The sequence below is a fragment of the Dicentrarchus labrax genome, unplaced genomic scaffold, assembly GCF_905237075.1.
Source record: "Dicentrarchus labrax unplaced genomic scaffold, dlabrax2021, whole genome shotgun sequence".
Taxonomy (NCBI): domain Eukaryota; kingdom Metazoa; phylum Chordata; class Actinopteri; family Moronidae; genus Dicentrarchus; species Dicentrarchus labrax.
Window position 1 is genome coordinate 16922938 of NW_026136721.1, and position 12378 is coordinate 16935315.

The 12378-nt window shown below is 40.1% G+C and overlaps 1 protein-coding gene across 3 annotated transcripts; it reads right to left on the reverse strand.

Moving 5' to 3' along the window:
• Positions 1–2229: 2229 nt before the first annotated feature.
• Positions 2230–12334, reverse strand: clta (clathrin, light chain A). 3 transcript variants are annotated; one of them, XM_051385183.1, is made up of 7 exons: positions 12056–12334; positions 11284–11312; positions 10284–10401; positions 9841–9952; positions 7474–7527; positions 5041–5076; positions 2230–3473 (listed from the first exon to the last, which is right to left on the reverse strand). In XM_051385183.1, the coding sequence occupies exons 1-7, from the start codon at positions 12231–12233 to the stop codon at positions 3302–3304; spliced, it is 699 nt and encodes a 232-aa protein (XP_051241143.1). In that variant the 5' UTR covers positions 12234–12334; the 3' UTR covers positions 2230–3301. The 3 variants fall into 3 exon arrangements, with proteins under 3 accessions (XP_051241143.1, XP_051241144.1, XP_051241145.1); XM_051385184.1 differs by lacking the exon at positions 5041–5076 and having other exon boundaries at positions 12056–12333; XM_051385185.1 differs by lacking the exons at positions 5041–5076; positions 7474–7527 and having other exon boundaries at positions 12056–12329.
• Between the last annotated feature and the right edge of the window lie 44 nt (positions 12335–12378).

A 12378-nucleotide genomic window follows, 5' to 3' on the forward strand; every position in this document is an offset into this window, starting at 1 on the left:
GTCCTGGTCTTATACTTGGACTCAAAAAAGGTGGCCTTGACACTGGTCTTGAGTTTGATTGATGACAAACTAGGCAATGTCAATATAGTTGATGTTTAAAGAAGTGGAATAATCATTGTTGAGTGTGTCACAGATGTAACAGAAGATAGCATTGGCGATAAGGATTAGCTGGTTACCAAGTATCATGCTTCCCACTCAACAGAAGAGTTCCAGTAAAAGGTGTGGTTGATGGAGTATCACATATACAGTTGATGCAAGCAGAGTTCAAGAATAACAGAGTTGTTGAATATTCAAGATGCAGGAAAGAGAGTACATAAGGATCTGTTATGTTGACTTATGATTCAGAGATCCTGCCAGACAGAGTATTAAAACCCACTCAGCGCAGACACTGTTGAATAGCTCAGACAATGTAGATATAATCTGGGGATATGTGGTAAATGTTTAGATGATATGTGTAGTGGCAGAAACTGTGGAAAAGAACTCAAGTGTAACCAGTCCAAAGAGAAAGAAAGAGATCAAGGTCATATGAGGATCAGGTTAAAGAGAAGGTTAAGCTATGAGGAAGTAGCTGGGAAAGAAAAAATTCAATAAGTGACTATTGTTTGTGCAAGGACAAGATTAAATTCTTTGCATTTTGAGCCATGGGGATTAACTCTGCTGAGGCGAGAAGAAATCTGAGAGAATGCAAATAGTTGGGAAATAGATGAGAATTACTGGAGAGGATGTGCAGGGGCTGTTGTGAGAGGCTTTCAGAGCCTAGACTTAGTAGGCTAGTTTTACTTTTTTACGTTTGTAAGTGAGACTAGAAGGGAGAATGGACACTTTTCAATCCCGTAAAAGACAGTAAATATTTTGGATGCAAACCACCTCAAAAAAGTACAGAAGCATATTGCATTCACATGAAAAAAACCATCTGCTCTGTTTTCTAAATTAATTACTTACTATGTCATAATTATGAGATACCTTTTCATGCAAGAAAACCTCCCAAAACACGAATCAGCTTTTCAGCTCAGTTTTTCTGAATTAATGAGAAACGTCCAGCATGCTCTCCTTGCCCAGGGCCAGTTCTGTCCCTAATAATACATTCCTCCAATACCGGAGGCCGCACTTTCAGGACTGCATTTCACAACAGTGCCACCTAGCCAAATACTACTTTGTCTGAGCACTTATATAGAGAGTTGCATGTTGGGCAATTTCTGTAATTAGCTCATTATACTATATACAGGTAAAATAAATATAAAATCATATGTAATGCCTTTGCAGTCACTAGACCTCAAACACACATATTTGAAAGGTTGGAGAGAGACAAAACAAGAACTACTCTGGGGACAGATTTATATATATATATATATATATATATATATATATAGATATAAACAACAAGCAACAAACAACATCTATCTATCGTAGTTCATAGTTGATGTTATTTTGAAATATTTTACGTCTGTTCCGCTTCCGGACTATCCTCCGCTCTTCTGTCTTTGCCAGGTCTTTCAAAAAGAAATAAAAACAACAAAAAACTAAATCGGATTTGGATTTCTTGTTTTCAGTTTTCGGTTTAAAGTTAAGAAACCACGTGACTTCCGTTTTTTGATTAGTTTTTTTCCCCATTTTTTGTTTGATAAAAAAATTGATTTATGTTTTTTTTTCCTTTTTCAGTGATAAATGACTTACGGATTACACCCTACCTTACTCCGAAACTATCTCTACAGGGCCTGGCCAGTCTACATTGCAGGACTGTAGTACTTGTGGGTGAATAACTTACAGTGTAAGTGAGAAGGTAACTAATGCTTTGGCTATTTGGATAGCTAAAAACTTCAGTTCACATAGTAGAAGACATGGACTGAAATCATTTGAATTACAGCAGGAGAAAATCTCATAATCTACCACAAGCATCGTGTGAAGAATACACACTTTGTATGAAGGGGAGGGGGCACTGAGGGTGGTGCTCTTACAACAAATTGTGCAATTAATTAATGTGTTTGTTAAATTAATCGACAGCTTAAAAACACTAGACTTAAATTTGTCAGATGACCAGATTGTGTGCAATGTCATGGCTGTGTGTCTGTGAGCCTGTTGAAGAGTTACTCTACCTCCTTGTGGGCACAAATAAATGTAGTTTTAAGGTTCCAATTAAATTCATATGTTTTATACACTCATACTTTGAGTTAACTTCCTGAAACACAAAATAACATTAAATATCCAGTTTAAGAATGACAGGACGACAACTTTCATTCACTTTTTACTGATATTGAAATCAAATGGACAATGAACACGCATGGTCTACCAACAGCTGGCTAATATCTAGTTCTCTTTAAAACCACAACTTTCTAATTTCAGTGACATAAACGTTTTATATACTGTATATATATTGCCTTCTGTATATGTACATAGGTACACGCATAGAGTACATACACACACACACACACTGTTGGAGTTCGAACACACACACACACACACACACACACACACACAAACAAACGGGTCACATTTATTGTAATGACTGGACTGTTGAGTTTCCTGACTGGAGAGGGGAGAGGCTTTTCAAAAGGAAATGCATAGATTGGAAAATTTAACACAATATGCCACAAGCAGGCTCTACACACAGTTCAAAGTACACACACTGAATTTGGAGTTTTGTCTTAAGAGTTTGGTCCTTAAAAAAAAAAAAACAAAGAAAAATTGAAGATACTTTTTTTGGAAGGACGGGAAAACATGAGGTGAATGAAACAATTAAACATCAATCAAACCTCGTAGGTCAGAGGAGGATTCATAAGATTGACAGGTTAAGAGTTAGAGCATCGTTGGAATGATATTGTTGGGGGGGGGGGTGTCATGTGAAGCAGGTTGTAGTGTAGCCGTACGCCCAAATCAACCCTTCCCTTTTAGTGTCCCAACTCACCACCCTTACACAGGTGATACACAATACCACAGACATGAGACCTGGTGTGTCTATCTAAAAGGCCTTGAGCTCAGTATGTTAAACGACAGGAAAGAGGAATTACAAGGTCTTGATTGGTCTGTGAAAGAGGTGCACACAGGTGAAAACCTTTCATGGGGCAGGAAATGGTGAGCTGGTGCTTCAAGGTTAATCTCTACAGCCCTGGCAGGAGGAAATAGATGAAGGTAGGACCACTGGCTATGTCCTTCCACAGGGCTGTGCATTGCAAACAGATATCGACAGAAGGGGTCTACGTCCCCTTGTCTTCAGAATACAGATGGTGGGACGTCGGTAGTTGGGTTGTTTGGTGTGTGGTGATACAGGATGATATGGAATGACGCCCTGAGCAGCCGTGGCTGTCTAGCGGACTAGCGGGGACTGCTTCAGGGAGATGAGGACGGAGCGCATGCGGGACACATCTTTGGCCTGCTTGCTGGACTTGGGGTTGAAGTCGCAGAGCCGAGCAACCCGCTCCCACTCTGTGCCTGGGTTGTTCTCATCCAGATCTGAAACCATGGCCTCCTCAGCCGCCCTACATGCAACACAGGAGAGGAGAAGGACACGGAATAGAAAACAATCAGTGAAGGAAGAGGTAAGATATACCAAAGAACACGTACAGCCCAGAGAAAGTCCTCTGCTGATCACCAAAGGAGTTCTGGTGGGAAAAACTCAGTCGTGCCTCTTTGGCTCCATGACTGAGGCATTTGTCAGGTAGATTCAATTCAAGTTAAAATTTAGTTTGACCTCCACATTTGAGAAATAATCCCTTATATTACTGAGCATACATCTCTACAATACAACTAATGACTGACAGGTCTTTTATTTGTTTCCTGTTTTTTTTTTAGCTTGGTGGGACTTTGTTGGTTCAGCAGAGTCTACCTTAGGGCAGGACAGTCCAGCCACCACACAGAAATGGACATCCATCTGTCTCTAAATCCACAAAGAGGAACAAGCTACAACAGTTTTATGTGGCATGCCCCCAAACTCGGCTTACACATTACAGTACAGTCACCTGTATTTTCAACTCTCCACGACAGTAAAAGGGAGGTACATATAAAACACTGATGAGAAATACAAAGAAAACAAACAAAGCTAAACAAAGTAACTGTAAGGTCTGATAAGCGTTTTTGGTTGGTTAAAAATGCAGTTCTGTATAGAACTGGGGGAACGGAGTTTGCCTCAACTTGCCCCTGTGGTTGCATATTTATAATGTTCTCTTTACTCGGCAAGACCCAAGTATAGGGATGATGAGCTCATCTATATACTTGCCCTTGATTAGAAAAGAAACAATAATGGCAAGTTTTTTTTTTTTTTTGTTTTTTTTTTAACCAAACCCAAAAGAGCTGGAAGCACTGCTGCGCCTTTGCCATGCACTGTGCTGCGGCTGAAAAGCAGGCTATTTGGTGGTGTGGCAAAGAATGAGTTTACTTTGATTCCAGGTGTCATAATTGTGGAACAGATCAATTAATGTGTTCTTGGTGAAGTTTGGGGTGTTTTGAGACCATCTATCAAACAAACAAAAAAAAAGGACATTTACACTACAAGTAAAAAAAGAAAAAGAAAAGAAGAGACAAAACTTAAAATGGATCAGTGCCACTATCACAAGACATTTTGAGAGGCAAGCCACAGATTATGGCTAAACAAATGTAAGCCCTCATTGCACCCCACCCACAAACTTAGTAATAATTCCACTGCCATGATACTTCTAGTTACAAGGGTTTTCTTCTATTCCCCACCCAACCTGCAAGCACAAATTCAGCTACTAACTACAACACAGTACACAAAGCAAAATGGGGATGAGAAGCCAATGAACATTCACTGACACAATCCACTACAAATACACAAAAGGGACTAGAAGGACCACAACATCACAGAAGGGACATTATAACAAACCTCTATCTAGGCAGTGGATTTAACTGTTGGGTTGGTAAATTGGGTATCTGTGCAATGTACAATTATCTAACACACACACACACACACACACACACACACACACACACAGACACACACACAGACACACACACATATAGAACTTCATCTATCCCCTGTCAGAAATATAAAGTATTTGGAGGTTCTGGGTTTTTTTATTTTTACTTAACTGGTCTAGGCGGTAGCAAGGATGGTTAATGTGTGTGCTTTAAAGGTGCATAGGAAAAGAAAACAGGGAGAAACAGTTTCACAAGTCAGAATTTAGAAGAGAGAGAGAGAGGGGGGAGGGGACGAAATGAAAGACAACGAAAATGAGCTAAATGCAGATGTTGAAAGCCAGCATGCAAAAAGCAAAATCTTTTTTCCCTTTTTTCTTCAGAAGTGTTCTAAAAAAAATTATTCGTGTGCAGCCTTTGGTTTGTTAAGAGTAAAAGATATATATCAGTTACATTCTGAAGGACATTATGGCCTGGGGTCTCATTTATAAAAGTCCAAACACAAGCATATCTGTATACTCTGATCTATAAAACATCACCTACAAGCAATTTTGTCTTAAGACATTAACACAACTGATTTCACTACATTATTATAATATACTATTATAATATTTAGATGCACTGTGCAGAGATGCGTTCATTGGATTTGTTACATTTTATTTATAAATTTTATTCTCAACATTTGTGTGGGAAGTGGTATTCACAGCAGAAAAGCACCATTTGTTCTCACTGAATGCTTATAAATGAGACCCCAGGAGTTCCGAATTACAGACTCACAACCAACCAGATAAAAGGAGGAGGAAGTGGTGTGATTCAGTGTCATTCTACACCAACACCGCAGAGGGTGAATATCAGTTTGTCCTACAGTGCTGGGTAAATCCCACATATAACTACAATACAGTGCATAAGCTGCATTGAGGTGTGCACATAAAAAAAAACAATCAGACAGAGACTATTTAAAAACACAATAAAATATCTCGTTCCCTAATCATTTTACCTCGGGGCATGACAAACATGAGCATGTGCACAATAATATCAAGTTACAAAATAAATATTGTTAAATACACGCCGATATTCAAAAAAGGAGAACAGCTGAACGAACAAGCTAATCAAAAACCATCTCAAATAAATAAGATAGAAAAAACTAAAAAGGTGCACACCACAATGCACGCTTACAGCCATATATGCCCAATTAATCTGATAGCAAAACCAAACACTGCACAGTTCAGGCTATTGGATAGCTAGCTAGGCAAATTAGCATGTCATCCTGTCGGACAGCAGTAGCTACAGAGCAGCTAACATTCTAATAAAGCATGAACACAGTCCAGTTTGAAGCAGTTGTGTTGCCATGATATGACCAGCGGTGCTATTAATAAAAATCTTTGCTGTACATTTTATTTAGCAATAGGAAGGAGAGGAGATAGACAGTGGAGACAATGAGGTCATGTGTAGGTTTATGAAAAGAATATTCTGAACTGAACCTTAACAAGGTGTCAGCTGGAGTTTCTTAATTCTACAGAAAGCCCATAACAGCTATTGTTTAGGGCTATGGGGAAAAAAAAAACAAAAAAAAAAAAACACACCTATATAAAGATATTTTAACGCATACTGTTTAACTATGAATCCCTCCTTACTGAGTACAGATAATAATATACACTAACTTTCACAAATTGCATTGCACACATGCAAAACTAACTTCTCCCTCAGTTTCACATGTAGTGTGGTTAGTTGGCACTATCCTATTCCTCAAATAGGCCTAGTCTTTACATGAGTGAGTGGCTATGGGAAGTCAGGGTGAGTACTTAGAGAGGTTTGACTCGTACAGATTGAGAGGAAGGAACCAACCCCAAGAACAATGTCAACTCTGCACTGTGTACAGTGGAATCGCATCTTATTTTATAAACAGTCACAGTTTAAAAAAAACAAAAAATGGCAACACAAAACACCCAAGTCTAATTATAACCACACAACTGCTTCAAACAAATCTATAAGCATCCTACTCCTGAATAATATTTTATAGATTCGGGGGAAAATCACATTTATAACGTGTTATGTAGAAACAAGAGTTCATATAATTAATGTAAGCAAGTGTTAATTGTTAGAAACTTGTGAAATGTATTGGCAAAATGTTTTGCTGAAATGATTCGAAGGGAAACATGTGAATAACGGAGGAGAAATCAACACAGGCACAGTTATGAAATAATGAATTTGATTTCCATGGATGTAATTGAGCAGTGTGTGTGCGTGTGTGTGTGTGTGTGTATGTATATGTGTATGTGTGTAGTGGCATGCAGTCATTCACTTTACTGAAATATCATGACAGGCATCCACTCACAAATGACATGCAGATATATGAGGTGAAAATGATGACTGCAGTTTGTATTTGAAACAGAAAAAGAAATAACTACAAGCTTGATGACGTGTATTAATTAGAAATCCAAATAGTGACAAATAAAAACTAAAGATGGAACTAATGGCAACAGAAGGGAAAGCCCTAACTAGTGAATATGGTGTCAATGGTTGGATGCTGGGAGTTGATGACAATCGAGAAAACAAAAGAAAAAAGAAACAAAAAGAAAAGGGAGGATGTTAGTTGGAGCAACATACACATAACCAATGAGCTCAGAGAAGGGCTGCTTGTAGAAGTCTTCATCCAACACCCTGGACAAACATCCGCCCAAACGACAGAGCAGCAAGAAGGCAGGAGAGAAGAGAGACAGCGATAAAAGGGAGAAGAGAATGGAAACAAGCATTATAGGTTACCACACAATAATAGGCTACGGCATATAATCAGAGGCTCAGGTTTTTGGAAGGCCTTCTAAATGCAATGTCAAGGTTTCAAAGGATCAGGGAGGCACTCAGCTGATTGCGTTCACCTCCTGAAATCTTTAATTACGGGGTTCTGGTGATCTGACGACATTGTTAAGAGTGCAGTCTGGACCTGCTCTATATGAAAAGTGTCCTGATATCATTTTTCTTATGATTTAATGCTGTATGAATGAAACTGAATTGATCCAGCACACAGCATGAGCTCTTCACATTTGAAACCAATTACAGAAGTGAGAGAATAACTGAAAACCACACTAACATTTTTACTGCAATTTAATCAATGCAATTTTAATATACTAATTTGATCTCTGATAAATTAAGGGGATAGGGATCTGTCTTTTCTATACACTTTACAGTGTAAACCAAGTGATTGTTTTGGAAAAGAAGAAATAGATAAAAAATAAATGTTAGTTGCAGCCCTACCTCAGACATTTACATTAGTATGCCAGTTCTTTCTCTTTACCAGACAAAAAACATCCATCTGAAAGGATTATAACACCTATCCACCAAACACACGGTGGCCAGTAGTGTCATGGCTGTAGGTAATTTATAATTAATAGGGCTGCAGAACTACATTACAGTGCAGGAGAAACAGACAGAAACGTTGGCAATTCAAAATGGAGAGTTACCTGGCGGCAGGTGGAGGACACAATTATATCAGTGTTGCGGCTTAAATAGTAGCACGTCTAACAACCATATGAGAAAACAACAGTCTCATACGGTATTTGTCGTAAAACAAACTAAACAAAAGTTTGAGTCTGCGGGTGATAGAAGTCACTGTAACATGTATGACACGGTCTCCCCTACAATGCTGTGTCTAATATGTACTTGGACTACTTTTACAACTCTTACTGTGTTTAAATACTTATAGCCCATTCAGAATAATGAACAGATAGGAAACTGGCACCCTTCCTCCATACATTCTTGATGAAGGACCCAATGACACTTGTTGCCGTGGCGGATACCAATGTATCAGGGGGCTGAATGTAGATGCTGTGCACACAGCTTCATCAGTGTTGGTTGGCTCACCTTTATCTAAATCAAAATATTCCCAAACGGGCAGAGGCGTTTTTCTTCTTCCCTAGTGCTGTCACACTCTCACCACCACTCGCAGGCGCCATCTTTCTCAGCTAAGCTGCCCACTCCACTAGTAGAGACTGACCTCTGGTGGCACACACTGTGCACTAAAATACATTACCTCAAAAGCATCTCTGTATTAGTTTCTTTTCATGGTACTGAGAAGCTTGGCCTTGGGATTACTAAATACTCTGGTACACAATAATAGCTTGATGCCACCCAGGTCTAGCCATTGCACTACAGTACAAATAGCAGGAGCCAAACCTACAGTGAAGAGCTCCTGTGGATTGTCTCTCACACTCAGTAGGCTGTATGTCGCTAAACCAATCAGCCCATTGTCAGGAGATCCAACAATTTTAACTCAATCTGGCACACACATGTTATTCATCCACCTCTGCCAATTTATGACCAGGTTGAGTAAATCTGAGATAATAATATAAACACTTCAAGCAACCATGACTAACCCCACTGTACAGTAAGATCTAATTTTAGCTGTTACATGAACTCTATTAGCCTAATCTTAAATAAACTGAGTGCTGTGTGCTGGGAAACAACATAACTGAAACTGTACCTGACACACAACAGGGCTCAGTATTATTATTATTAATTTTTTTTTGCAACGCTATTGTTGAGTGTGCGTATCAAATCAGGGTGATCTGGTTCTTTGCTCATCTACTGTAGCACCCCACGCTGTCCCCTAAATAAAAAGGATGGATTTCAAGCTATTGTCCACAACTTTGTGTCAACAAATAAATCGCTAACCGGAGGGTTGGGGCTAACGACAGATAGGAGTACTGACTGATGCTGAGGCAGAAGGTCTTTCTGGAACCTGAAGACGTGGACCCATTTATTTTCACTGTACACTGAGCCAACCCTTAGAATTAGGTCATATGCTCACCTCTGGCAGAAGTCAAGACTGCCGCTATAATTTAAGAACTGGTTAACCTTTTTCAAGACTGTGGATTGTTGTGAATCCTCCATATCATTATCAGCTTTTGTGGTAATATTAGCCCAACCTCATTTCCATTGTTCCTTGTGTCTTGTTTTACCCCTCTATGAGGCCAGTACCTGTTATTAGTTTTGGTTTTCTCCAGCTGCTCGTTCTGCCTGGCGTGCCACTCTTCCAGCTCCACCTTGGCTTTCTCCTTCCACTCTGACTCCTGCTTACGAGAGTTATCATCTGGGGAGGGAGAGGAGCAGAGCGATAAAGAAGTGAAGAGGCAGATGTGAACAACAGCGAAGAATGATATGAATGACGGGCAAGACACATTGGAGGAAAATTAGGAATAAGGAAGAACCAAGGATTACTGTATTTGGTTTAGCAGTGATTGTTAACGGGGGGGGGGGGGTTCTTTAACTCACATTTTACACACAGGGCAAATACTAAGAAAAAAGTCTTTCTAGTTTTGAATCACCAGCACTTCACACTTGGATATCAACCTTTACTTTTAAGATTTCAGAAAGCAGTAGTCTTTCCTGTCTTATAAAAAAATACTCTGGCCTGTGCTTACCTAGCAACTCCAGCCGCTCTCTTTGCTCCTCCCTCCACTTGCGTAGGCTTTCAGGTTCGGCCTGCAGCCGGTCTGCATTGGAGATTGCTGCATAGGCGTCTGATGGACCGTTGCTTTCCTGAGAAACAAAGGAGGTGGTCTTAGGCAGAGATAACTGTGTTACTTCATGAATGGAGATATAGTAAAGAAACATTCAGTTTGTCATCCTGAATTATTAATGTTCCCCACTATGGTCTGAAAGTTGCAAGTAAATTTGAAATTAGGTGTTGTAGCCAGTTTATAGGCCTGATTCGTGTATGCATGTAATATCTCTTCTCTTAAGTCAGCTGTATGTTAAAACCAAATTTGTCCAACTTCAGTTTAGCTTCTCTCACTGCCAGAAAGCCCTGACAGTGCAAAAGGCAGCAGTGCTGCAATGACAGCACAGGAAAAGGAAGTTGGACCGGATTGAGCAGCCAGATATTCAAGCCTTTACGGATAACACTGAAATCACAATGTTACAGTGCTAGGAAAAGAAGTGGTTTCCACACCACAAATAGTACCCACAAATATTTTTTTATGAGAAAGCTGCAGAATTGATGTATAAGACAAAAAATATATAGTTTTTGTATATTAACCACATCAGTTCACTTGTTAACTTTTTCACATGGCAATATTAAGGTTTTTAATCACTGCAAAGATTGTGGAAACAAATGAACCTTTAGCAGCATGGTTTAGCCATTTACCAAAACAATAACATCAGAGTACTGACAACATTCATATGCAGAGCTGGCAGAGACAAAAACACACAGGTCTTAAGAGGCTGCAAGCAAAAGCTCTACTTTAGAGATCAAAAGATCAAAGATGTTTGGTTTGGGCACTGTGACGTGTGTACATTTGCACTAATAGCTTCTCCAAGCTCCCTTATTCACATACAGAATACAGAGGAACAAACATGAGGACATGAGAATTGTGCCATTTCACAATTTAAATGAACAAAAACAAGGTGAAGAACTATTACCACATGAAGCTCTCCATTGACAGCACCATCTACAAAGATACAAGGAAAACAGCTGTTAGAAATCAAGCAGACAAACAACACCACAAACATGATTAAATACATTTGGGAAGAAAACAACAAACACTCTCTAACGATCAGATCATGGCTCACTGGAAATCTTTTATTTTTCTGTTGAATCCTCAAGATTTCCATACACACACACATTTCATAATATACCATGTCAGCACTTCTAACCAACTACTATTGCTAAACCACAACGGAGCAACAGCTCCAAGGAACTGAGGAAGTCGTGGCCAAAGGTCATTAAACCCCATCAGTTTCCTCTTGTGGCTGTAAGAGTAGCTGGCAAACACCGCTGTAGCAACATGTCGCAGGAGCTTCATGGGAAGCAATGAATGACACGGCCCAGGACGGTACAGCCGATGTTATCAGTTTCATTCATTGTAGAAAGGCTAGCTAAAGCTTAGGTAGTCATGTGACAAACACTGACTTATCATTCACAGTTTCCCTCTACGTGTCCGTGTGTCACTTTTAGAGACGGTTGAACAGGTTAACGCTAGCTAAGAAAACCTGGCTAATATGCTAGCTCAGCTAACGTTAGCAAGCTCACTAATATAGCATCGACTACGGTGTCCAGTTAGGAACCGACTGAAGGTTTCACCGGAGCAGTTTAACATTTAACAACACACACAAACCCCCCCACCCCGTTAAGATCAGCGCTAACCACACACACGGTGTTAACAGCGGACGGAGGCCAACAGCAGTCACCCACCGACAGAGTCTCCCAGCGACGAGGGGACCTCTCCACTGTCCAGGATGCTGAAGCCTTCGTCGTTTTCAATCCCCGCGATTTCGCTCTCCTGCTGGGCCAAGAACGCGGCGGCGGGGTCCTCCTCCGAGCCGACACCGTTACCAGCGGCGGGCGCGTTCAGCATGTCAAAATCATCCATGTTGTTTGTGTTTGCGGGAGGATAGCGGTGAGAAACGGCGAGCAGGTGTAGCGGCTGACCGAAACCGATTAGCTCAACGGGAAGAAGGACGAGGAAAAAAAAACGCAAAAAGCTAGCGAAGCGGAAACGGATGAATGACCAATCA

What these genes read in the sequence shown, in the direction of transcription:
- clta (XM_051385183.1), bottom strand. Translation starts at nt 12,233, where the DNA reads ATGGATGATTTTGACATGCTGAACGCGCCCGCCGCTGGTAACGGTGTC. An exon ending in GTCGCTGGGAGACTCTGTCG is followed by an intron (nt 11,313 to 12,055) that starts GTGGGTGACTGC and finishes GTATCTTTGTAG; the next exon opens with ATGGTGCTGTCAATGGAGAG. An exon ending in TCTGAGCTCATTGGTTATGT is followed by an intron (nt 5,077 to 7,473) that starts GTATGTTGCTCC and finishes GCACCTTTAAAG; the next exon opens with CACACACATTAACCATCCTT.